This window comes from Strix aluco, chromosome 1 (genome assembly GCF_031877795.1).
Source record: "Strix aluco isolate bStrAlu1 chromosome 1, bStrAlu1.hap1, whole genome shotgun sequence".
NCBI lineage: Eukaryota > Metazoa > Chordata > Aves > Strigiformes > Strigidae > Strix > Strix aluco.
In genome coordinates, this window is record NC_133931.1 from 154,883,387 (window position 1) to 154,908,110 (window position 24,724).

The following is a 24,724-nucleotide window of genomic DNA, read 5'->3' on the forward strand; positions in this document are numbered from 1 at the left end:
CAGTACTTGGGCTTCACTCTTGATTACCTGAGTTTAGAAACTTAGAACAAGAAGAGAATAATTTTGAACTGCCTTCCAAGTTCACTTTGCTTGGTAAATAGGTATTTGACATTTTCTTACTATCTTCTCACATATTCCTGCACTAATATTCTAAATAAAAAGAAGGCCGGAAAGAAGTGTGTGAGTTTGGTTTAGTTATCTGAAGCACTTCCGTGCATTGTTTAGTTGAGGGTTCAGCTTCAGTTGTATCTGCTGTGGATGCTATATTAAACTTCAGTTTAATAGACATAAGAGCAGAAATGTAACATCCATCAGAAACATGAGAACAATTTCCATTTTTTTTCTTTTTTATTTAACCACATAAGTACATGTCAACAGTTGGCATAAACTTCATAAAAATACAGTACCTTTTTGTGCTGTAACACTAGTCACAATGTTTATATAAAGATTTTTTCCTGCTTCCTTGAATTCAATTGACATTTTAAAAAGTGACTTCCCAAAAGCCCTTTTTGTGAGTTTCCTTATAGAAATTTTTCCAAAATCTATTCTGTAAAAGTTAAAAAGCTAATGCATTTTCAGCCATTCTCCCTCACCCTCTCAATAAAACAGATTTTAAAAAAATAAGAGTCTTAGAATACTGATCAGTTGTTACACTACTACTTTATCATAGGCTCCCATTTAACTGACACTGTTATAGGCGTGATGGATGCTATCCCTAGAGCATCTAATATTGCTAGATGCCATCAGGGCTAAAAAGACCAGTCATATCAATAGACTGATGTCTGAACAAAAAAAAAAAAACTAAGCCAAAACAAAACCAAAACATGAATGATACACAGAGAAACATTAGACTTTAGAAGTCTTATACTGTAGAATCACAATTACTGTGATATTTCCCTATAGCGATAAACATACAAAAATTTTATTGTCAGTTAAATGACTAATGGGTGTCCTCACACTGGATATCTTGGAAAGTGAATTCTCTAAATTCTTTATTACCTATAATATTGGTGTGACACCAAGATGACAGAAAAACTGCAGAACAAGTCTAATATTGTTGGAGCAATTATACCCACACAACTGACTATACCCATATCACGATTTGGTTAAATTTCATTTTTCTTTAATGCTGATGATAAAATCCAGGCAGGATCCAGTACACGGGGAAAGAAAATAGGGGATAAATTTTGAAAGTAATTTCTTATCAAGTTAGGCGCTGAAGGTCTAGTTAAGGCAGTGAAGGATTTATTTTAGTATCTTTCTAAGGCTATGACAGATTTTTCCTGAATAAAGCATATTCCCTTAAAAATTTAATGTATATTATGCCAGCTTGTTCTGAATGCATAAGAATGCTAAAAATCCTTGGACACTGAGAAGCTAAACTATTGCTCACTGCAAATATTACCCTTATTAGTCGTCTTTTTTAATATCAGTAAGATCCCAAGAACATGCACCTAAATAATGAAGTTTCAAGTCTGCCTATAAACTTTTCCATTTCAAAAGCAAGCTTAAAAGCATGTGTTACATGATCCAAAATGATGAATGTTCTTAGTCCTCTCAAAGAAAAAATTTATTTCTCTCAGATATGACTAGTGAAACTACGTGACTTTTAAGAGAATTTCTAGTATCACCTTGTCCAGAAGGGAGATGGGTAATGACAGTGACATGAGAAATGTGATGCCAGATGCTATAGCACCATTCCTTTGTTCCTAGCTGCTAGCACCAAAGCTTTAAACAAACTTCCTTTGCTAAGACATTCTGACAGTCCCATTTCACAATATCATTGGTTTTGAGAATGGAGTTCCTTTCCATAGCTACTTTTAACTCTTTTTGGATCAGTGTTAAATAAAATGTGCAAACATATAATCATTTGCATAGCAAATCTCAAGGGACTGACCCTGAAATAGAAATCCAAACTGTTAGGTTTAAGATATTTCTATAATCAGAATTCACTTAAAATGGTAAAAAATAAAATACACATTTTTCCATTTTAAGTCTAGTAGAAAAGGTATTTCTGATTTAGAATTCTTATAGTTACTAGTTTAAAAAGTTGAAAGACTGATGGTTCTTTGCATTGAAATGTTACTCCTTTGGAATCTTCAAGATTCTGTAATTGCTATTTTCAAATACTGTGATGAAATATGGCCTGGAATCCTTGCTCATAAGGGTACATAAAGGAATTTTGCCACTATTAGCAGGATCTTCCACATCCCAAATTTCAGGCATACTGCAACCAGGCCTAGAAAACATGAATACAAAAAGAGAAATGAAGAAATGCCATCAAAAAACCATACAGCTTGCTGAACTCAGTTTTATAACCCCCCTTTATGAATAGTTGATTGTGCCATCTGTATTTTTTTAAGTTTGTCTTTATACTAGAAATTCTTAGCAGATTACAAAAATCAATAAATACAGTAGTCATTTTAAAAACGTTATTGAGAATGTGTAAAATTTGTCTGCTTTCGTGGTTACATAATTAACGAGAATTAATTTGGAGAAGGAAGCATATAAACCAACTCAAATTATACAATATACAGTACCACAGACGCTTAAAACTGCCTATAAAATGGGGGGTGATGTTCACACTCTTAACATTTCTAAAGAAAACTCAGGAAATAAAACACCTTTTTAAAAAAAGCAATAACTCCTTGCTTTTTTATTAAGGCAATTCCCTGTATAGTTATCTTTCAAAAGTGAGAATTACAAGAATTTCCTAATTTTGTCAAAGATAATTGCAAAGCAATAGAAAAGATTTAATTGTATTCTAAATGCAAAGTAAATAAAATAAAAAATCCAAACTGATTGTGTCTAAAGGCCAAAAAGAGAAACTGGTGGGTAGGGGCGTGGGAGGAGGATGGGGAAGCACAGCCTTTTCTTAAGGACAGTTTAAATGTGACAAAATTTTCAGTGACCAGCAATGGTGATAATATTTTGGTGCTCAAACTACCTTTTACTCTGCATCTTTTATTTGTCCTAGGCTTTCATTATACACACACACATCTGTTCTTGCTATCACAGAATAATGGCTTGTTTCCTTTGTGAATCTCTTCTGTATTTTACAGTGAAGTTTAAAAATACATACAACACAGCTTTTCAGGGGCACTCAAAGATCACAAGGTTGCTAATATGGGTAAAGTTATTTAAACTTATTAATATCTGGAGACACTGGACAAAAATATATTTTGGACACTTAAAGCACAGATCAACATTTCAAAACTACTACTTGATATGAATCCTAGACTACATATTTGAGTGGCATATCATTCTTGTGAGAAAGAGAGATTACTCACTTTTTTCTGCTTACACACAATGACTCTTCCAGAATGTAGTAATTCACTCCTAGTTTTACCAATTCTCGTTTTACTTCTTTTGCAGGTTTTCGGCTGTACATGGAATACACTACTTTAGTTCTGGCCCTTCAAAAAGAGAAATATAAAAGTTAGCTAGCAACATAGCATGAAAATGTAAGCTTTAACTTTAGATTGAATGGGAAGGCTTTTTATTTCACAAGACAACTAGGCTAAAACAAAGATTAAATTAATAATGCCATTTGCTTTAATGTGATTATTTTGTCACAAATATAATGTTCCAATAACAATGTATACAGCCCTTTGATTTTTCTGTAGCAGTAGACAACTTTGTAACAAGATCCACGGTTACTGTGAACGGAAAATGTAAAGATGTCAAAGCAGTGCATTCAGCATATAGTATTCAAGGCTAGAAACAACCTTGCTTGGATTGGAGGCGATCAGAAGAAATCATTTGCCCAGTCTCTCTGTAAAAGGTCACACTCATTGCCCTTGTTTGGACTTTATAAAATGCAGTGTGCAAGACCTGATGTCTGCTCATGCTGAATTAAGCAAAATCATCACTTGTAAACCATGATCCTGTATATATTATCCAGGAATATCCTCCTTTGATTGTGCAAAGCATGATGTTGTTAACTCCTGTTCATTTTCTGATACTGTATCATCTCTAGCTTATTTTCCCCAAACATGCCCTGTCCTGTATTTCTGTAGTTAGAATAGGACATTTCAGTTGGAAGGGGCCTACAGTCATCATCTAGTCCAACTGCCTGACCAGTTCAGGGCTGACCAAAAGTTAAAGGCAGTTAATGCCAGACACAGAACTATGGATATAAGGCATGTAAAATTAATCACCTCCTTTTCTCCTTCATCCCTACCTTGTTGTTTTCCTGTTGTTTTTTTTAACCTATTTTACCAAATTACCAAAAAAATGGTGCTACAATATTAAAATTAAAAAAATAAATGCATGATCTTTTCAGATAATCAATTTCAAATCAGAAAACTATTCTGATTTTGAAAAAATAAAAGTACGAACTTCAGTAATTCCATTACAAAATTTCAGTTTCAACTTGTCTTAATATTTCAATAATTAGATATATTATCATGAAAAAAAAAATGATGACGAATCCCAGAAAGCTAATAGGAATAACTAAACTGGCTATCTTGAGAAAAAAAAAATCAAGTCTGTCTACAACGTCAGGAGTAACTAGAATGAAGAAAAGATATAATAGTATGCGTTAATTACAGTTCTGTAATTATATTCTGATTTTTTTGTGTATAAGTTTGAAGCCATATCTATCCTACAGTATATCCTTTCTGATAAATACAAATCCTGAAGAAATAATGCATGTGTTTTCAATCAGACTAAAATAACAAATCAAGTTCTATGGGCTTTTAGCAAATTTTACAATATAATGTGATGCCATTCCTACTGTATATTACCAACATTAAGAGAATTAATAGCAAATAAAAATAAATCCTCAACTTTGAAATTTACCTTAATCCTGCATCTTCATAGTGAGGATGATTTACAATAGGACGAAGTGTAGACAATTTAACACTTGCCATTGTAGGCATTGCTCCTGCAAAAACTGCATCTGAAATACAGAATGAAAGGCATGTGTGAAATGAAGAATCAAGCAGTAAAAGCAGAGAAGCAATCTTCAAATATCTAAACAGTAATCCTGTAGAAAAACTTAAAGTGGGTAAGGTACTCTTTTGAAAAGACCTTAACATGGTACCAACAGGAGATGCAGAAAATAATTTTTTTTTTTTTTAACAAAAACCTTGAACTCAGTATAAGCCATTAGATAACTAGACATCTAAGAATGGAGATTTAATACATCTTATTTTTCTTGAATGGGCAGAATAACAAAGTCATTATGACAACACGTTTTTATTGTTACTTTTTACACCATTCCTAACAGAGCAATAAAATCTTAGTCCACTTTGGCTTGAAAGTATTTTTCTGCCAAAAAGATAACTGCTTGATTTTCAAATAGTCTTCTGACACTTTTACTCATTTTAGTAAAAGGACGGGTGCAACCACAACACACACACACTTTGAATTCTCTTCTAGCAAAAGAACCACTGTCATTTAAGTAAAAACCATTGCACCGTGCAAAACCACTTTTGTTGTAGAAATACTACACCAGTGGCTAGAACCTCCAGACTGGTAGCCTGGAGTCTAACAAAGCAACCTTTCAGTGTATTTTCCATTTGAGATAGCTTCTATATGGACAAGTATACGTAACTAAATCATGCCTTTAGGATAGTCCCAAGGCAAAGCCACAGATGGCAGCAATACCTCTGCACTCATTCATACCAAGTTCTATAGTTACATCTCACAGTAAATGGGGAACTTCATACATTATTAAATAGTTTACCTTGTCTGGTATTGACTTTTATCCACTCTAAAAGTTCCTCCTGTGGCAAATTGCTAAATTCTCCCATGATGTTCCATTGAGTTTGAAGGTTTGCTGATCCCTCTATTGCCATCAATGCTAAAATAGCAAAGACCAATGTTTTGGGCTGGATTTTACAGAAGAGCCATCCAAACAACTGAAATGCAAGAATCAATTAATTTCTAGACAACAATTCTGTAATGTTGTATGCAGCACAATTCATTTTTATTTCTCTAAAAGGAATCTAACATATAGTACAATATGAAACATCTCTGCTATTGCTACACTAAACTTCATTGAGATCTCATAAGAAGTATTCATGTCTACCAGATGTAGGGCATTATATTTGTAATTCTACAAAAAAAAAAGAAAATTGACATTAATGCAGCTTTTAATGTTGTAGTTCAAATGCCAAATTCTGCAAGTAAAGATGATTCAATAATGCTAACTTCACTTTCACAGTATTTTATCTCCTATTTACATCAAGAGTTTCTAGTTATAGTCTATGGCTTAGAGATTATACTGCAAACTTCTGAAAAGCTGACTTTGAGGATATAAGCTGGATGTCGCTTTATATCCTACTCTTCCCTTTCTTGAAATGAAAGAGACAGCCCTTGCATTTTTTCCTAGTTTGCTGGAGGCTCTAAGCAAATACTCATAAATATGTGAAATGGGTAGTTAAGAAAGAAGTACCAAAGTTGTTATGTTTAAGTTTAGTTTGAGCAAGAACACTTTATCTCATCCGCATCTGACCTAAACCTTAAATAAGAACGAAGTATGAATTACTTTTTTTTTTAAATCTATTGTTAATTAAAAGTAAGGCTTCACATTTCAAAAATATGAACCTGCACTAAATAAATACTTTTAATTCAGAGTGTCTTTACTCATTTTTTTTAATTAAAGCATAAAATGATAAAATAAAGTTTCACAGTAAAACCTCCCACTAGGCTGACTACACCAGCTAGGCAGTGTATTTTATCTTTGTTATAAATTAACCTTAAACTACTTTAGATTATTAAAACTTTCAAGCTACCTCTCCAAAAATACAGTGTACTCAACTCTCATCCTCAAAGACTTGCTAAATGCTCTACCAAGAACAACAATACTATCCAGTGAAACTTAATATACCAAATATGCCTGACCACTGTGTGGGTCTGGAAGGATGAAAGGAAATGAATTCTACACTGCTCTACATGAGCAAACCTCTTTTTTTTTTTTTTCGCCAATCGTTGCAAAAATCTCACTTCAAGAACATGTTAGAACATTGGAATTCTTTACTGAGTTCCATGGCTTTTAAAAATCAAAGGAAATCACTTTCCTATCATGTTTTTATAAAACACCATTAATGTTCAAAGTATCTAAATTTACCACTAGTTTGTTTACATAAAGAGCCTAGAATGGTCGAACATATATATGCAATGCAAAAGAAGCATTTCTTTTACAGGACACTGTTCCTCGTGTGGTTTTTATATTGATTCGAGGTTTCTCATTTGTTTTTGTCAAATTAATATGTTCAGTCTTTCTCCAGCTATTCTTCTTTGCTTTCAAAATTTCCACTCAGGATAGTATAATTCATCCTGACAGAGGAAATGAGCGGTTGTGAACAGTTATCATTTTTATTGTCCATCAGGTGCCACAAGCTGCAACACTGAGGCAATGGAAAGTACACAGATTCATGCAATGGGCTGAAAGAACACAACATACAAAATTCCTTTCCACGTGCAGAATAATTCTAGCATATCTTTTGCTGTTTGTTTGCTTTTGGTTCGTCTTACAAATGTCCATCTCAGGCTGACTGTTCACTAATAAAATGAATTCTGAATCAATATTGCACATACGGTCAGATTTTTCAACCTCAAAATACTACTTTTGCTCAGCAGCCAGTAAGGACAGAAAAAGCTCACTAAAAACCACTTGATATTTTCCTGACCCTACAAAAAAAAAAGTTTTCTTATCCCTTTGCTTGCTTAAGTCAGAGCAGTCTTAGAAGTGGTCTGACTGATAGCGGCTCAACAGCCTTATGGGCCAGTGTTTCATGCTGAAGCTAGTCATGTTTTACCTGGAAGATTACTAGCTGCTCCCTATTAAAGAAAGCATATATCAGTCAGACCACAAAAAAATCTGGCTTGGCTTTTACAGGTATCGATCAACACCAACCTCAGGAACACAGTGATCAGGCAACAGAACCTTCACTGATAACAGGACAGGGGAATTAATTTTTTTTTTTACTTATGTTGGTCACCTAAAAGTTGGGTACTCTTGAACACAGGTCTGTACTTCTCCTAAAGCCCAAGCCAGGGCTAGGATAATCACAGGCCTTATTATATGGGGCAGCTGGTCATTTATCACCTTCTGCAGAGAACAACTGTCCAAACTGCAGTAATCTAAAGCCTTACCTCCCCTAGCATTCAACACCTATTTCTTTCAAGCCAACTATGCCTCCATGATGCTGCAAAGGAGGAAAAAAAAGTTGGACCTGAGCCATCTGGTCCAACAGGGGCAGCTCCCACAACAGGTTATCATCTGCAATTGCAGCTTCCTGAGAAGCTTACTCTCACTCTACAACCATAGGAAACAGCAGAACAACCAAAGGGCTAAAATGCAGTTGGAAGCAGAAGAAAAGAAAATATTGATAAAATATTCTGAACCTGTCCTCTTCCAATATTTACATAGTGATAACTTGTGGCATCCTCTAAGATCACCAAAAGCACCAGTTTCCATTAACTGGCCTGATGGTATTAGTTGGACTACTAAAATAAAAAACACAAGCCGGGATGAATTACTATAGTGCCATTACTCAGGTGTTTTAAAAAAAAGAAATAAAGATCACCAGCTGAAAAATTTTACTAACTTGACATGTAGCAGCTAACTTACTACACGGAAAAAAGCAAATGAGGCTACATATTAATAGAAGCCATTCCTAGCAGCTCATCTTTCAGTCATTACCAGTTGCAAGGTACTTCTTTCCTATCTTTCCAAAATTATTTCTCTCCATACAGGGAAAAAAAAAAAAAGGCAGTTCAGATCTTTTTGTTTTTCAGTTCTCAGAAGGCTGAGAGGCCTTTTCCTGTGGCACAAAATACAGAAAGACTTTTCGTTCTAAGTTCACCCTCTGGAAAATTCTACAAACATTTTTCAATAATAACAGGGTAGAAACACCTATCGATTTTACTCTATGAAAACATAGTTACAAGAACAAATTAATTTTGGACAGAATTCATTTATATTGTAATTATTCTCTAGAAATCGTATATAAGAAGAAAATACTTTTTTTCTTTCTGCTTTTCTGATTTGTGAAAAGCAACTTCATTTCAAATTACTCAGAAACACCTCATGAAAGTTCATTTAGAAAAATTTAACCACAGTGTAACTGCTATTACTTAAACAGCCAGACCACCTAAGAGGACATCAATATTTCAACTACAACTAACTAAAAGCTGGGAAGTATCATAAGAACACCTGTGAACCTTACAGAATAGCAAAAGTGTAGAGGAAATTACATGTCTCTTAAGTCCCAATACTCAGTTACAAGGTGGATAAAGTTACTTTTTAAATAGTTTTTGACAATTTTTTAGCATTTTATATGTTGGCAAACACTCAGCACTTCTAACTATGCCAACTAAGAAAACAGGCATCAAGAAAGCGATAAGCACAACATTTAAGCAGACTGATACTGTGTAGCCTGTCCAGCATTAGGTTCCCTGAAAGAACATCCAAGGAAGCAATCCAGTTTTCTGGTAAACAATCATTTGTTCAGCTGCCTTAACAAGGGACAGATTTCTCCTCTTCGCAGAATTCTGTCTCATTCACTCATCTTCCAGTTGTATGACACAGGCATCAGATGTTCCAGACAGTTAACAGCCTTCACCATACAACCCAAATTCACCTTTAGGACAGGCTTCAACCACGGATACTGTGGGTAAAACAACGTCTATTGGGCATTATAGTCTGTATAATACTGCATATACACAAGGCAGCCAGAGAAATCACAGAATCACAGAATCGTTTAGGTTGGAAAAGACCTTGAAGATCATCCAGTCCAACCATTAACCCAATATTAACAGTTCCCAACTACACCATATCCCTCAGCGCTATGTCAACCCGACTTTTAAACCCCTCCAGGGATGGGGACTCCACCACCGCCCTGGGCAGCCCATTCCAATGCCTAACAACCCGTTCTGAAATTTCGTAAAGAAATACATTCCGTAAAGAAATGCTTCCTAATATCCAGTCTAAACCTTCCCTGGTGCAACCTGAGGCCATTCCCTCTTGTCCTATCACTTATTACTTGGTTAAAGAGACTCATCCCCAGCTCTCTGCAACCTCCTTTCAGGTAGTTGTAGAGGGCGATGAGGTCTCCCCTCAGCCTCCTCTTCTCCAGACTAAACCCCCCCAGTTCCCTCAGCCGCTCCTCGTACGACATGTGCTCCAGACCCTGCATCAGCTTCGCTGCCCTTCTCTGGACACACTCGAGTCCAAAACTGAACACAGGAATCGAGGTGCGGCCTCACCAGTGCCGAGTACAGGGGTAAGATCCCTTCCCTGTCCCTGCTGGCTGCGCTATTTCTGATACAGGCCAGGATGCCATTGGCCTTCTTGGCCACCTGGGCACACTGCTGGCTCCTGTTCAGCCGGCTGTCAACCAACACCCCCAGGTCCCTCTCTGACTGGCAGCTCTCCAGCCACTCCTCCCCAAGCCTGTAGCGCTGCTGGGGGTTGTTGTGGCCCAAGTGCAGCACCCGGCATTTGGCCTTATTGAAACTCCTACAGTTGGCCTCAGCCCATCGCTCCAGGCTGTCCAGGTCTCTCTGCAGAGCCTCCCTACCCTTGAGCAGATCAACACTCCCACCCAACTGGGTGTCATCTGCAAACTTACTGAGGGTGCACTCAATCCCCTTGTCTAGATCATCAATGAAGATGTTAAACAGGAGTGGCCCCAAAACCGAGCCCTGGGGGACACCACTCGTGACCGGCTGCCAACTGGATTTAACTCCGTTCACCACAACTCTTTGTGCCCGGCCATCCAGCCAGTTTTTTACCCAGCAAAGCATGTGCCCATCCAAGCTGTGAGCGGCCAGTTTTGCCAGGAGAATGCTGTGGGAAACGGTGTCAAAGGCCTTACTGAAGTCAAGGTAGACAACATCCACAGCCTTTCCTTCATCCAATAAGCAGGTCTCCCTGCCAGTTCTGGCACTCTAGATTTTGAGTACTGAACTTTCTAATGTTACTCTTGTATTCCTTCAATTTTCAAGAATGGCAAGCCTAACGACTCAGGTTTCTTATTAAAAATCCTAATTTTCTTCCCCAGCCATTGCTAGTTTCCCCACTCTGACAAATATTTTTCTCTTTTCCTTCTTCTGTATTATGTCCGCAACAGTTCTTAGCGCTGGATTCTTTCTCCCACTCATCCTCATGGTGGTGTTCTCCATATAGACATTTTCACTAGTTCCCCATCTTACCTTTCCAATTTGTTTTCTTATTAGTAAGCTCAGCCCACTATTTATCATAATCTTTCACTCTTTCAATGGGGGATATTTGTGTGATGTAAATAACACTTTCGACAAAATCACAGCATAGTTGAGATCATAAGGGACCTCTGAAGGCCATCTGGTCCAACACCCCTGCTCAAGCTGGGCCACCTAGAGCCAGTTGCCCAGGACTGCGTCCAGATGACTTTTGAGTATCATCAAGGAGAGAGACCCAACCACTTATCTGGGTAACCTGTGCCAGTGCTCGGTCACCCTCACAGTGAAAAAGTGTTTCCTGATGTTCAGAGGGAACCTCCTGTGCTTCAGTGTGTGCACACTGCCTCTTGTTCTGTCACTGGGCACCACTGAAAAGAACCTGGTTCCTCCTCCTTTACATCCTCCCTTCAGGTATTTGTATATATTGATGAGATCCTCCTAAGCCTTCTCTTCTCCAGACTGCAGTCTCAGCTCTCTGAGGCTTTCCTCATAGCAGAGATGCTCCAATCTCTTAATCACCCTAATGGCCCTTTGTTGGACTCTCTCCAGTATATCCATGCCTCTCTAGTACTGGGGAACTCAGAACTGGTCCCAGCACTCCAGCTATGGCCTCACCAGTGCTGAATAGAGGGGAAGGATCACCTCCCGCAACCTGCCGGCAACACCCCTCCTAACGCAGCCTGGGATACCGCTGGCTTTTGCAGCAAGGGTACGTTGATGGCTCATGTTCAACTTGGTGTCCACTAGAACTCCAGGTCCTTTTCTGCAAAGCAGATTTCCAGCTGGGCAGCCCCTAGCACATATTGGTGCCTGCAGTTGCTCCTCCCCAGGTGCAGAACTTCAGTGCTTCCCTTTGTTGAACTGCATGAGGTTCCTGTCGCCCATTTCTCCAGCCTGTTGAGGTCCCTCTGGATGGCAGCACACCCATCTGGTGTACCAGTCACTCCTCCCAGTTTTGTACCATCAGCAACCATCAGCAAACTTGTCGAGGGTACACTCTGCCCCATCATCCAGACCATTAACAAAGATGTTGAACAGGACTGGACCCAGTATTGACCCCCGGGGTACTTCGCTACTATCCTTCAACTAGATTTTGTCCCACTGATCACCCCTCTCTGGGTCTGAGATTGAACTGACGTTCAGTCAGTTTTCAATCTACCTCCCTGTCTGCTTCCTAGACAATGGACTGCTTACTCTACTTTTGCTGCAACAGCAAAACATCTAAACCAGATATTTAGATACAGATTCAATCAAGTTCACTTCTCAAAAACACAGATACTGAAACACAGAAAAACAGTTCTAAGATCTTTTATATCTGGAGAAAATCTACTAACTTCCATGTTATGGCTGATTTCAAGCTAGAAAAATTGAATCTGAATTGGGCATATGACTTCTAAGGCTGTAACGTTTTCAATATACAAGACTTCAAACCTATAATTCTGTAAAGAATTAATACACAAAAAATATGCAAGGCATTAAGCTCTAAAGAGCTGAAAAAAAACCAGTGTAAACAAAGTCAAACATTATCTAGATAATACTAATAGTCAATAAAAAACTTGTAGTGGCATAGAGGTGTGTACATACAGTAAAATCCAGAGTCTGTCTCCCTATGCTCAAGCTCAATACACAGCATATTAACTCGTACAATAATGCAATTGGACAAGTCGCATAAAGCAAGACATTTGCTTTATTTGGGGAGAGGGGAGAATGGAACTTGTGTAACCATATTTTTCGGCAGGCAATATAATCTGGTTTATTTTTAACCAGTACACTCAGATTCAGCAATTACACACACAGAAATTTGCTTGAGGACAAACATCTGGGTAATACTGTTAAGTACTGAGATAGCTACAGGATTAAAAAAAGATCTTACCTGTTTTGAACACACCAAGGAAGCCATAACACATAGATGTGGTGTCAAAAAGAGTTTTAGTCTCATGATTAAAATTGCTAGGACGCTGTATGCCAACAGCTGCAATGCATGGTATACCAGCTGAAAAAAAAAAAAACAACAACAAAAAAAACCCCACACAGAAGCATAATATTTGCATATTTTCATCTGTCTTAAAAATACAACTTCATTTTCAGTATAGCTTAAATAATGAGCTTGTCTGAAAGACTAGGTCAAACTAAAGATCCTCATATTTCACATAGTGATAAGGACATTCTGTTATCTTTTTTCTAAAGTTTATGTAGTATGCTAAGGTATGAAACAACAGGAAGGATAAACAACAAAACCAAAAGGAGCTGGAGAAATGGCTAGCTACACAAAAGATCCTGAAACATAAACACGCAGTAACATATGTAAAATTTCTTGTATAACCTCTTTATAGATGTAAAGAGACCTTGCTATTTAATACCTAAAATACATAAGTATGGAATGAAAGAAAAAGATAAAATCATCCTTGGTACTCATACAACCACAGACAGCTTGCTTTAGTATTCTCAGAAAAAGTTCAAAAGCATCAGAAATGTCACACACCACTCCTAACACTGAACCTGTGTTACCTGCGGAAGTGCTGCGGTAATCACAGAGGCATTTTTGCAATCAGTGCTTTTATCTAACTGGTTGATTATCATATTTCAAATAGCATGAGATTTCTCTCATAGCACAAACCACAAATAAACTTCTGTTAAGAAAGTTTTGCACCATCATTGTTTACTTAATTGCAAATAAAGAAACCACATAAGAAATCTGTCTTTCAATTATATTTCATAGAATCATAGGATAGTTTGTGTTGGAAAGGACCTTTAAAGGTCCCCTAGTCCAACCCGCCCCTGCAATGACAGGGACATCTTCAACTAGATCAGGTTGCTCAGAGCCCCATCCAACCTGGCCTTGAATGTTTTCAGGGATGGGGCATCTACCATCCCTCTGGGCAACCTGTTCCAGTGTTTCACCACTCTCATTGTAAAAAATTTCTTCCTTATAGCTAGTCCAAATCTACCCTCTTTTAGTTTAAAACCATTACCCCTTGTCCTAACACAACAGGCCCTAGTAAAAAAGTTTGTCCCCATCTTTCTTATATGCCCCCTTTAAGTACTGGAAGGCTGCTATCAGGTCTCCCTGGAGCCTTCTCCAGGCTGAACAACCCCAACTCTCTCAGCCTTCCTTCATAGGAGAGGTGCTCCAGCCCCTGATCATCTTCATGGCCTCCTCTGGATCCACTCCAACAGGTCCATGTCTTTCCTGTGCCAAGGACTCCAGAGCTGGATGCAGTACATTTTTTTTGCATATTTTCATTATAAGAACCATGTGTAGAATTGTTTTCCTTATGGCATATTTCAAAACAGAATTTTAACATTATCAGTCACGTGAAACCCCAGTAAAGGAACCAATCTGCTTCACAGTCTATATGGGGAAAATGGTTTAGGTCCAGCCTAATTTCAGAGTCTTTCTGCACTGCTACAGCAAAAGCCCAAGACTCCTCTCTTGCACTGCCACCCCACCATTAGCTAGCATATTTTTTCGTTCAAGACCCCAGAGTTATTCTGGTGACATACCAGACCCAATTTAAGACAAGGGAACAAAAAAATGTAACTACTTAGCTTCAAATAAACCCCGTATCAGCATCAGACCATTGCAATCTGTATTTTAATATTGAGTATTCGCATTAACATACGAATAAAATTGTGCAGAAAAAGAATCTTACCTCACCATGGTTAAAACGTTCCTCTCTGAATAAAAAACAGGAAATCACATTATTTGTTTATGTACTACAGAAGCATTGGTTTTACTTTAGTCATCTATAATGGCTCTAGACAACTGAACTAATACAGTAAGCATGAGTTAGAGCCTGCACAGACTTTTTTCCCCTCTATAACAAGCTTTGAAATAAACTGCAAATCAGTAACTATCCTCCTCAATCCCTATATTTATTTGGAAATACGAAAATTAATTTTAGCACTTCTACTTCCCTGAATTAGTTCCTATATAGAACAGCTTATTTAGAAAATGAAACCTCAGTAACGTAAAAGAGGCAGAGCACTGGTACCAAAAGAAGAGTCAGTCATTTACTCAGGTACTACATAGATTTGTTCTGGATTCTCAGGAGGAAATACAAATGTGAAAAAAGTCAAAATCATGTACACTTGTTCTCCAAAACATCTGTGAAGACAGGATGCTGAATCCTGCTTGCATCTGTTGAAACTTTGATAATGGCCATTAGACTGTGAAAAGCAGAGATCACTGAAATGGTTAGTGATAAAGTAAAAAAAAAAAAAAAAGAAGCAAAAAGATATGTCAGTGAAATTACAAGATTCCATTGGACAAATTGACTGCTCTTGAGCATAGCATCAACAAGTGATGCTAAATGGCTGTGACAGGTAGAGCATGCATTACAGATATTTAGGAAATAAAATTAATATAATTGGGATCTCCTCTTAAAGATGAAGCTCAGGTATCTTTATAACCTAAAAAAAAAAAAAGGGAGGAAGGAATTTGCATTCACTATTTATAGGAGAAAAGCAAATAGGCACATTAATCATTTGTTTTTTCTGCTCTGTTCCTAAACCAATATTTATTTAATTGAAAATTTGGGAGTAAGAGGGTTACAATGTCTAAAACCAAGTTCAGCAGCTAAACTTACTTTTAGACATCTTATAAAAATACCAAGAGTACATCCAAGCCATTCAGTTAGTGAACTACACAAAATTTACCCTTCAAACAGGACCTACATAATGTAGAATTCTGATTTAGCATATAGCAAATAAAATTAAATTCCAGCAGAAAATTCAGTTTTACATTAAAATGACAATGTTTACCTTTCATATTGGCCCGTCTGAGATAAGACCCACATAAGATATTTAATTGCCTGAAGGAAACAAGAGCCAACAAAAAGTATGAATAAACTTTCAAAAGCATTCTAAAGCACTTTCAACATTTGCTAAATTAAATTACACCTGGGTAATCTCATTTTGAGATAATGCTAAGATAAAAGACATGCAATGTTTTAGCTAAAAATTCTTTTTGAGGATGTTTAATTAGCCAGGCAGTTAGCAGTTACCCATCTGTTCCTGTGTAAACTGTAAGTTGTTTTTACACAAATTATACATAATCAAATTTACAAAAACAGGCATAAACTTCAGTTATAGTACTCATCAGCTAAGTGACAGAAATTTTTTTGGCACTTAGCATCAAAGCAGGTTTTACCACTAACTCAGGACTGGACCTTTGCAAAAATCTATGTAGAGAGAATACAGGATTTTAAGCAAATATTTTTGAAAACCTGTATTTTATCTAACTGTATTGGGTTTACACGGCAAGGTTTTGGTAGCAGGGGGCGCTGCAGGGGTGGCTTCTGTGAGAAGAGACAAGGGGCTACCCCCATGTCAGACAGAGCCAGTTCCAGTCAGCTTCAAAACAGATCTACCACTGGCCAAAGCTGAGCCCATCTGTGATGCTGGTGGTGCCTCTGTTGATAACATGTTTAAGAAAAAGTAAAAACCACTGTGCAGCAGCTTTGAGAGCAGTGAGAAAAATGGGAGAGAAGCAACCCTGAAGACAGCAATGTCAGTGAAGGCGGGGGAGGATGTGCTCCAGGCACCAGAGCAGAAATTCCCCTGCAGTTTGTGGAGAAGACCATGGTGATGTAGGTTTCCCCCCTATGGCCCATGGAGGACTATGGTGGAGCAGCTATCCACCCTGCAGCCTGTAGAGGACCCCATGCCAGAGCAGGTGGACATGTCCTGAAAGAAGCTGCAAGCCATGAAGAGTCCACAGAGGAGCAGGGTCCTGGCAGGACCTGTAGCTCATGGAGAGGAGGTCACACTGGAGCAGGTTTGCTGGCAGAAGCTGTGACCTGTGGGGGACCCACGCTGGAGCAGTCTGTTCCTGAAGGACTGCACCCTGTGGAAATTACTCATGCTCGAGCAGTTCTTAAAGAACTGCAGCCCATGGGAAGGACCCACTGTGCCTGGGAGGAAGGAGGTGGGGATAAGAGAAAGGTGGTTTTAGTTTTGTTTCTCATAATCCTACTCTATTTTTAATTGACAATAAATTAATCTTCCCCAATTCAAGTCTGTTTTGCTCATGACAGTAAATCGGTGAGTGATCTCCCTGTCCTTATCTTGACCCATGAGATTTTTCAACTCTTTTTTTTCTCCCCCTGTCCTGCTGAGGATGGGCATGTGGTGGGCACCTGGCAGTCAGTCAAGATTAATCCACCACACTAACTTCTTCCCATCTCATAATAAATAGCGATCCCTTCAAAAAACCTAAAAAGTAAATTCAAGGTAAAGGTGATTCATTAAATCAATCACTTACCCTTTTGATGATTACCCCAAAAACCACCAGAACAACTGGTAATAGCAGAGTCTTTGTGTATCTTACTGGAGTCTACAGTGGAAATAAACTGCATTAATTTGCTTTCCATTCACCTACAATTACTTCAATGGTCATTTCAAAGGCAACAATATAAAGACTTCTTCCTCAAATAAAATGTAAATTTAAATATTCAACAAGAACCAAGCAAGCTTAAAGAAACTAAAATTTAAACTCCACCCAGCAATCATATTAGAGGTCATTAGTAAATTATTCCCAGTTCTTTAGCAAGACACCCAAAGACTAAAAGTAGATTTTATCTCATCTGAATTTGAGCACTATGGGTTGAGCAACCTATAAACATTCTAAATACCTATCTACTGATGAACTAAAAAGAGTCTACTAATGCCACATTAAGAAGCTTCAATGCTCTTCTGTAGTCTAAATCTACCACACAAGACCGTTGCAAGTCTCAGTACATTTTCCACGTACTCAAAAACAGTTACTGACAGACGTAAAATCTTAAGTTTGCAGAACTGTAACCTTTCATTTACCCCTGAGCAAGCACTTCTTTCTTTCAAGCAAGCACATTCCTTAGATCCAAAATCAAAACACTGTTTTGGTTTTAGTTCATTTAAAAGCAGTAAAATCAGTTAAATCTAGCTTAAGTTCATTAATGTCTCTAACTTCACGAGTAAGCACTTGAACTTAATATGACAGTAGAAGGTTATAGCTCACGGATGTTTTAAGTTATAAATTAAGATAAAACAAGAAGTTCCCTCTTCCATAATCATCTATTTTGATCAAATTACCTCTTTTTCCATGAAGTCAAACTCTGCAGCACAGGTATACATTAATGTATCAAAATCCTTGTAGCCAATAAATTTAGATTTTAATATATTTCCAATATGAGCCTGGTAGGATATACAGGGGAAAAAAAGCTGTAGTAAGCAAAAACTGTCCTGTTTACCACAAAGTAGTTTGAATGTATATAAAAAATATTTTTAATTAGAACAGACGTTTATATCATTTACAGTATTGATATAAGAGCACCAAAAATCTCTTTCCAGTATACTAAATGACATCTTTGAGTGTAACTCAGATTGGACTGTGTTAAATAAAAAGCAGAAAGCAGCAGAGAAAAGGTTGTTACAATTGCAACTGGGTTCAATGAGAGTATTTTTTTTATATATATATATATGTTTTGCATACTCATATTTTAATATATGAACTTCCTGTCTTTTGCCCCCTGATGCACATCTGCAGATCGGTTTTAAGAGTAGAATCTGACAATCAAGGGGCTGAAGTGAAGTGAGGAATCCTATTCACAAGAAGCATTTCAAAACTGTCTTAAAAATTAGCTTCTGAGGAAAGTAAACTAAGAAATTGAGTAAATAAAGATGTAGGTAGAAGACATCCAAAATAAACAAAGCTCTATACATCCACATTTAAAACACACAGAGCATTTACTAACTCATAACAAAAACATATGTCTTTTCACAAACTTTGGTAGTAACACCTCAAATATACCAAATATATTTGCTTTCTCATTCCTTATCTATTACCATATGCAATCCCTCTCCATTTCTGCAACACAAATCTTAGAATTTCAGGAAAGTACATCAGTAAGATGCAAAAATCAAAATATTAAGGATTAAAAAATTTTTGAAAGACACAAACCAGATACTCAGATAAGAGAACTTACATCATCAGCTATTCCAAGTACTAAAGAGGTTAGGTATTTCAAGGTAACTGTCCCAAATAACCAGGCACATCCTTCAATGACCTTAAAAAAATATATTCAGAATGAAATAAACATGTCTCAACAAACTTTTAAAGAAACCTTTTACTTTTTAAAAGGCTTATTAAATTTAGCTACTAGTTGCAAACTCTCCTATGTTGTCACCAATAAGTACAGTAATTTCTAACCAATTACACTTCCCAAATTTTAGTACACTGGGGTATTCTAAATTTTTTCGTATTTTCTATTACAGCTGAAATAATTTTGTGCAACTGATTTAGATTACAGCTGTACAGCTGCACACAACATAGTAGTAGGAGAGGTACCAAAGTTAACTTTAAACAGGGGCAGCCTGTCAATTCCATCTGTTTTGCATACACCAGTGTGTAGTGATTATTTCCCAACAATAGCCTCTTCCTAATATCTGGTTGTACTACTCTGGTAAATCAAATCTTTGGAGGAATTTGCTGATTTATGGTACCTTCTTAAGATAATCTCAAATTAGAACTTGAAGGAAATATAAAGAAAGTATGCACAATTACTACTTTTAGTTACATATCATGTTTATCCCTGTACCAGAAAGATTAAATTCTTGGCAATCCAGCTCCATCTATACTTTATAAAGTTCTTTATACTTTATAAAGTTCTTTATAAAGTATACTTTATAAAGTTCTTTATAAAACTGGATCAACTGAATAGGACAACCTGGCTCAGTATCTTGTCTCTGGGACCAGCAGCAGATGCTTTCAGAGAGAATGTAACAATAAAATACAAACTGATCTTTACCTAATGTAACCAGAGTTTTTATGTGACGATGGGTTGCATTCAATCATTCCATTTCATGGCTGCAAATGAACCTAAATACCTAGGAGGTAACTAATCCCTTTCTGAATGCCTCTATTTTTTTTGCTTCCACAGTATCTTTCTTCTCTCTTCTAAGTTTATTGCCGCTAGCATAAGGGGCACTAAATAAACTATAATTATATCCTACTTCTATTCACTGGCTTTGTCATATTTACCTTTATTTTACAAGATGTAGAATTCTAACCTAGTTTAAAGTATCAGCTATTTAGTGATTCTACATTAAAAATTCTTCATACTCTCTACTTAAAATTGATGGTAGTACATTTTGGGGAAAGGTTTTTTTTTTTATTTGTTTTAAGACACTGACTGAAATTACATGCAATATTTAGGATGCTAAATAGGAGTTTACAAAATAAAAAAAAAAATTCTGCTTTCTCTGTAGTTCCTTCTCCATTACTTCCATCATGTATTTTCCTTTTTGGTGCCTGTTCAGTAATGAATTGATGTGTTCAGAGAACTTTTCACAAGAATACCAAGATTCCTCTGCTGAGTGGCAAGGACTTATTTAGGATCAATTAGTTTATATCCATACTTAGGGTGGTGGTGGTGGTCTTCTTTCAAAGACTTACCATTTAATACCACCCTTTGTTTCTTACCTTCTAACATTCACACCTTATCCCATGGAGCTTATTTTCTTTTATAGTTCCAGTTAGATATCTTCCCCAAAAGGTTTCTGAAATTCAAGCGCATTACATTCACCCACACACCCTTATCTACATCCTTCAAAGAAGTCGAAGACATTTGCAAGGCATGACTTCCTTTCACAGAGGCTGTCTTGGACCTATCTCATTATCTTGCATGTACACATAGCCTTAGCAACTTTATCACTGTTCCAAGTTTTCATTCTTTTACAAAAGTTAGACTCACTGGTCTGCAGTTTCACAAATGCCTTGGATCTCCTTTTTAAAAACTGACATGAGATTTGCCTACACTCCCATATTCCCTGGTACCACAGCTAGCTACATCGGCAGGTTACGCATGCACTACATTTTGTTATATTTTTTTAATGCCCTTATATTCTAATTCCTTTATAATAATAACTGTATGAATTCTATCCAGTTTTGCCTAACAGGTCACCCTTCATTTAAAAAGAATGCCTGTCTTAAACCAGGCATAGTCTCAGTAGGCTCCCATTTCAGGCATTTTTACAAGTTAATGTTATGTCCTAAGCAGCAAGTTGCTTCTCACGTTTTCTACAGTGTTATATATTATTTGTCATAGTTTTGGGAGCATCCTCCATATTTGGGCATGACTTCTACTGCCCTCAAACCCCACCCACACACCCTACACTGTTTTACTGACTTGCTTCCTTATGTAATTACAAGTTGCTTACTGTTGTAAAAAACATCCTAAAAAAAATTATATAGGACACATTTTAGGGAATATCTAATGCAGCATCTTAATCTCCATTTCTGCGAGAACTATTAGCCTTTTACTTGCCTTTTCTAAATCATCCTTTATTTTAAATGGATTTTCATATAGATCTTAGGTTTTCTAAATATGTTTAAGTTGGTAATTTAAAATGAAATGCCATTTGAAGGCTATTTCAGTTTTCCGATATAAATGTATGCTTATGCCCTTTTTCTTCCTTCAGTAATTTAAAATTAATTTCTAGGAATATGGACAATGTATTAAAGAGAGTAGTTCAGCTACATTTCTTGATTTTCAGCTATTGGAAACTAAACTAGAAGTTATTTCTGTATTTTACTAAAACAAAAAACAAAGTCATAGTTCTTTTCTGAAATTCAAAATATATGAAATTCCTTACCCATATATAGATTTCTCTTCTGCCACTTTTCAAGACTTTTGGACTCAATTCAAGAATTCCCTAATAACAGAATGAATGTACATTTTCAGGTAACATATAGTAACAAGATATTCCAGTACCCTGGATAAGGCTTTTTTTTGTTTGGTAAGCACCTATTGTACCACATAGCTATTTATTAAAAACCCCTCCATAATTAATACAACCTGAAATTTGAGTGAATATATAACATTGTGATTTTACCCTGCACCAGCAAAACATGCCAACATAAAAACTCTTACTGCAGTTTATATACATTAAATAGAAGACTACTCTTCTCCTTAACAAGTAAGATTCTGTATTATACAGTTCTAAGCTTCTTTATATCACAGCCAATGGGAAACTGAACTATGTCTGCTTCCACAAATGACAAGAGACATCTGAAGCAATAAATAAATTACTGGCAGCATAATACAAACAATTTTCAAACAAGGCAACAGGATATGGGTGGTGGGAAGATTTACTCATGTTTTACTATTTCATGTTATGTTCTTCATGTTATGACAGAAGGAAGACTCATTTTAAGCTAATTTGATGAACAATGTAATTAAGAAAAACTGAGAATGAACTTAAAAGCTTTCAGAAATCCAGACCATATGTGAGGCCGAGGCCACAAATAGCAGAGAAACAATAAATATTCTTTCCAAAGCAGAAAACAGGCAAGAAACTCAATGTACCTGTACTTAATATATAATTACAAAAGCTGCTACAAGAAACTAGAGTGGGTTTATAACAAGCAGACTATACCACATCAAATACCAGTGGCCAAGGCAGCTTATTGTTAGCATCAGTGAGAAATTACCACTTTTTTGCTGATGGACAAAATATAAACAAAAGGGAAAAAAAAAAAAAAAAATCACTGAGCTCAGCCCAAGCTTCTAGGAGAGACAAAAAGAATCAGAAATGGAGACGATTTGTAGTATGCTAAACTAGATCTGTTCACACAATCTGATGTCCTATTTCCTATGCACATAAATCCCCTAAGAGAAACTATATGAAACTAAAAGAGGTTGGGGGTTGCTTTTCTTATTTAAAGAAAAATTAAGATAGTGAATGATGAGATGATGAGTCTTCAGTGAATAATTTCACTAACATGGCAGTATGACTCAGCAGCTTCAAACAGTCTTAAACCATCGTCATATATGTTTTAGTCATTTGTTCTGCATTTGCGGTTTCACAATCAATAGAGAAGATTTAAAACAAACTCCTCCTTGCTCATGTTCTTGTTCTACAATTACTCTGGTCAAAAATACATACGTGGTATGTTTTAAATTTTTATGAAAAGAAGAGAGCTATGAAAACAAGAGAACTGAGCCTTAACTGAATTTCTCTTATAAAGAGGTCTTGGTGTAAAAACATGATTTTTTAAATTAGTATTTACCCATTCTCCAGATATCTTTAAGATCTAATTCTGTTTGTCATGTGAAAGATACCTCAACTAGCTGAAAATGCTGCAGTTTCACATTTTAAATCAATACATATATAACAGTACAGCATTACACTCTTAGCATATGATTTTTTCTTAAACAACTTACCCAGATAACTACTAAAGATGCAGCATAATATGATGTCAACAACATTGAATTACCAAACATCAGAATAAAACACACTACAAGAGATACCTGAAAGAAGAAAATAAAAGTAATTAAATTTAAAATAGAAAAGGTAAGAATTGCCTAAGTATAGAAATTACTTTGTGTCAACAGCTTTAAAGACACCTACTTCACAGCAAATGCAAGCTTGATACTCAAGCTTAAAGAATTGTTCTGAAAACAGTGATTATAATGGCAACAGGTAGCCAAGTGTATATTATTATGTCAATTTATATTTTAAAAGTACTTATAGACAAAAAGATTTTATCATAGGACTAACTCATGTGATATAGCAGCTATATTTTTTAAGTTATTCCTACCATATTCTTTTTTTTTTTTTTAAATTAATGTATTATTTCTCCATCCTGTTTGTTATCTATCAGAATCCTGGGCAAACAAAAATGTTGAATAAAATGTTTGTTGTCTTCTTTCTTCCAAACTGAGAAGCATCTATTTAAAATATAATCATCACCAAACCAAAGTCAAGGAAGCAGAACTCTGATCGTATGCACTTAACTAAATGAGGTTGAAAGTCAAGGCTGAAATACAACTTTTATCTACCATCCTGATTCTCCTACTGTGCTTTCTTTTTAATAGAAAGCAAGCTGAATTACATTTTCTAACTTGGAGAGCAAAATCAATGATCAATCACTGTCTTCTATACCCAACAATAAAGAAAAATAATGTAGTTATTTGTAAAATATGCAGACTTTTCTACTCCCCTCCTCACCAGACTTTCATTTTCCACAGAAAAGTGGCAGGGAGCAAAAATTGAAAACACCACAAAACAAAGATTGGCAGTTTACCCAGCATCATTAAGCTTTCTCTGTAATATAACATGATTGTTTATCTATCTGAAAATAGGTTTTTTATGACACTTTGGCACCAAAATTATGATATAGCTACTGACATAAACCAAAAGGCTTAAATATTTCACCCTGCTTCTGTCAAAAAATTACTAAAGCAAGATAAGATATTTGTTTGCAAGTTTTCCTGGTAAGTCTGAGTGGGAACAAGCATTTGGCATCCCAGGTTTATATCATAGATGCATAGAACTTACTACTGCCTTTAATTTATCATTTACAGTATTTCAAAATATGTTTGAAAACATATGAAATACAATTAAGCTCAAAGCTTCTTATCTTTGGTAAACATTCTCTTTTTCCCCACTGAGTTTGCATAGCACAATTTTAGCAAAAATATATTTTTAAAGACAACCGTATTTCTTCAAAAAAGTTGTTTACATCTTCCTGTATATTTCAAACTGTAATCTCGCTTCAAAGAGC

The 24,724-nt window shown here is 36.3% G+C and overlaps 1 protein-coding gene across 3 annotated transcripts in view; it reads right to left on the bottom strand.

The window, feature by feature from the left end:
* Window positions 1-329: 329 nt before the first annotated feature.
* DPY19L1 (dpy-19 like C-mannosyltransferase 1) overlaps window positions 330-24,724 on the bottom strand; it is a 52,046-nt gene continuing 27,651 nt past the window's right edge. For all 3 annotated transcript variants that reach the window (XM_074841339.1, XM_074841349.1, XM_074841358.1), the window contains 12 exons: window positions 23,382-23,468; window positions 21,811-21,870; window positions 19,143-19,223; window positions 18,250-18,351; window positions 17,441-17,512; window positions 15,940-15,989; window positions 14,829-14,853; window positions 13,049-13,168; window positions 5,693-5,867; window positions 4,804-4,903; window positions 3,291-3,416; window positions 330-2,239 (listed from right to left, as the gene is read on the bottom strand). In XM_074841339.1, coding sequence (XP_074697440.1) covers window positions 2,083-2,239; window positions 3,291-3,416; window positions 4,804-4,903; window positions 5,693-5,867; window positions 13,049-13,168; window positions 14,829-14,853; window positions 15,940-15,989; window positions 17,441-17,512; window positions 18,250-18,351; window positions 19,143-19,223; window positions 21,811-21,870; window positions 23,382-23,468 — 1,155 coding nt within the window. In that variant the 3' untranslated portion in view covers window positions 330-2,082. The remainder of the gene's footprint in view (window positions 2,240-3,290; window positions 3,417-4,803; window positions 4,904-5,692; window positions 5,868-13,048; window positions 13,169-14,828; window positions 14,854-15,939; window positions 15,990-17,440; window positions 17,513-18,249; window positions 18,352-19,142; window positions 19,224-21,810; window positions 21,871-23,381; window positions 23,469-24,724) is intronic.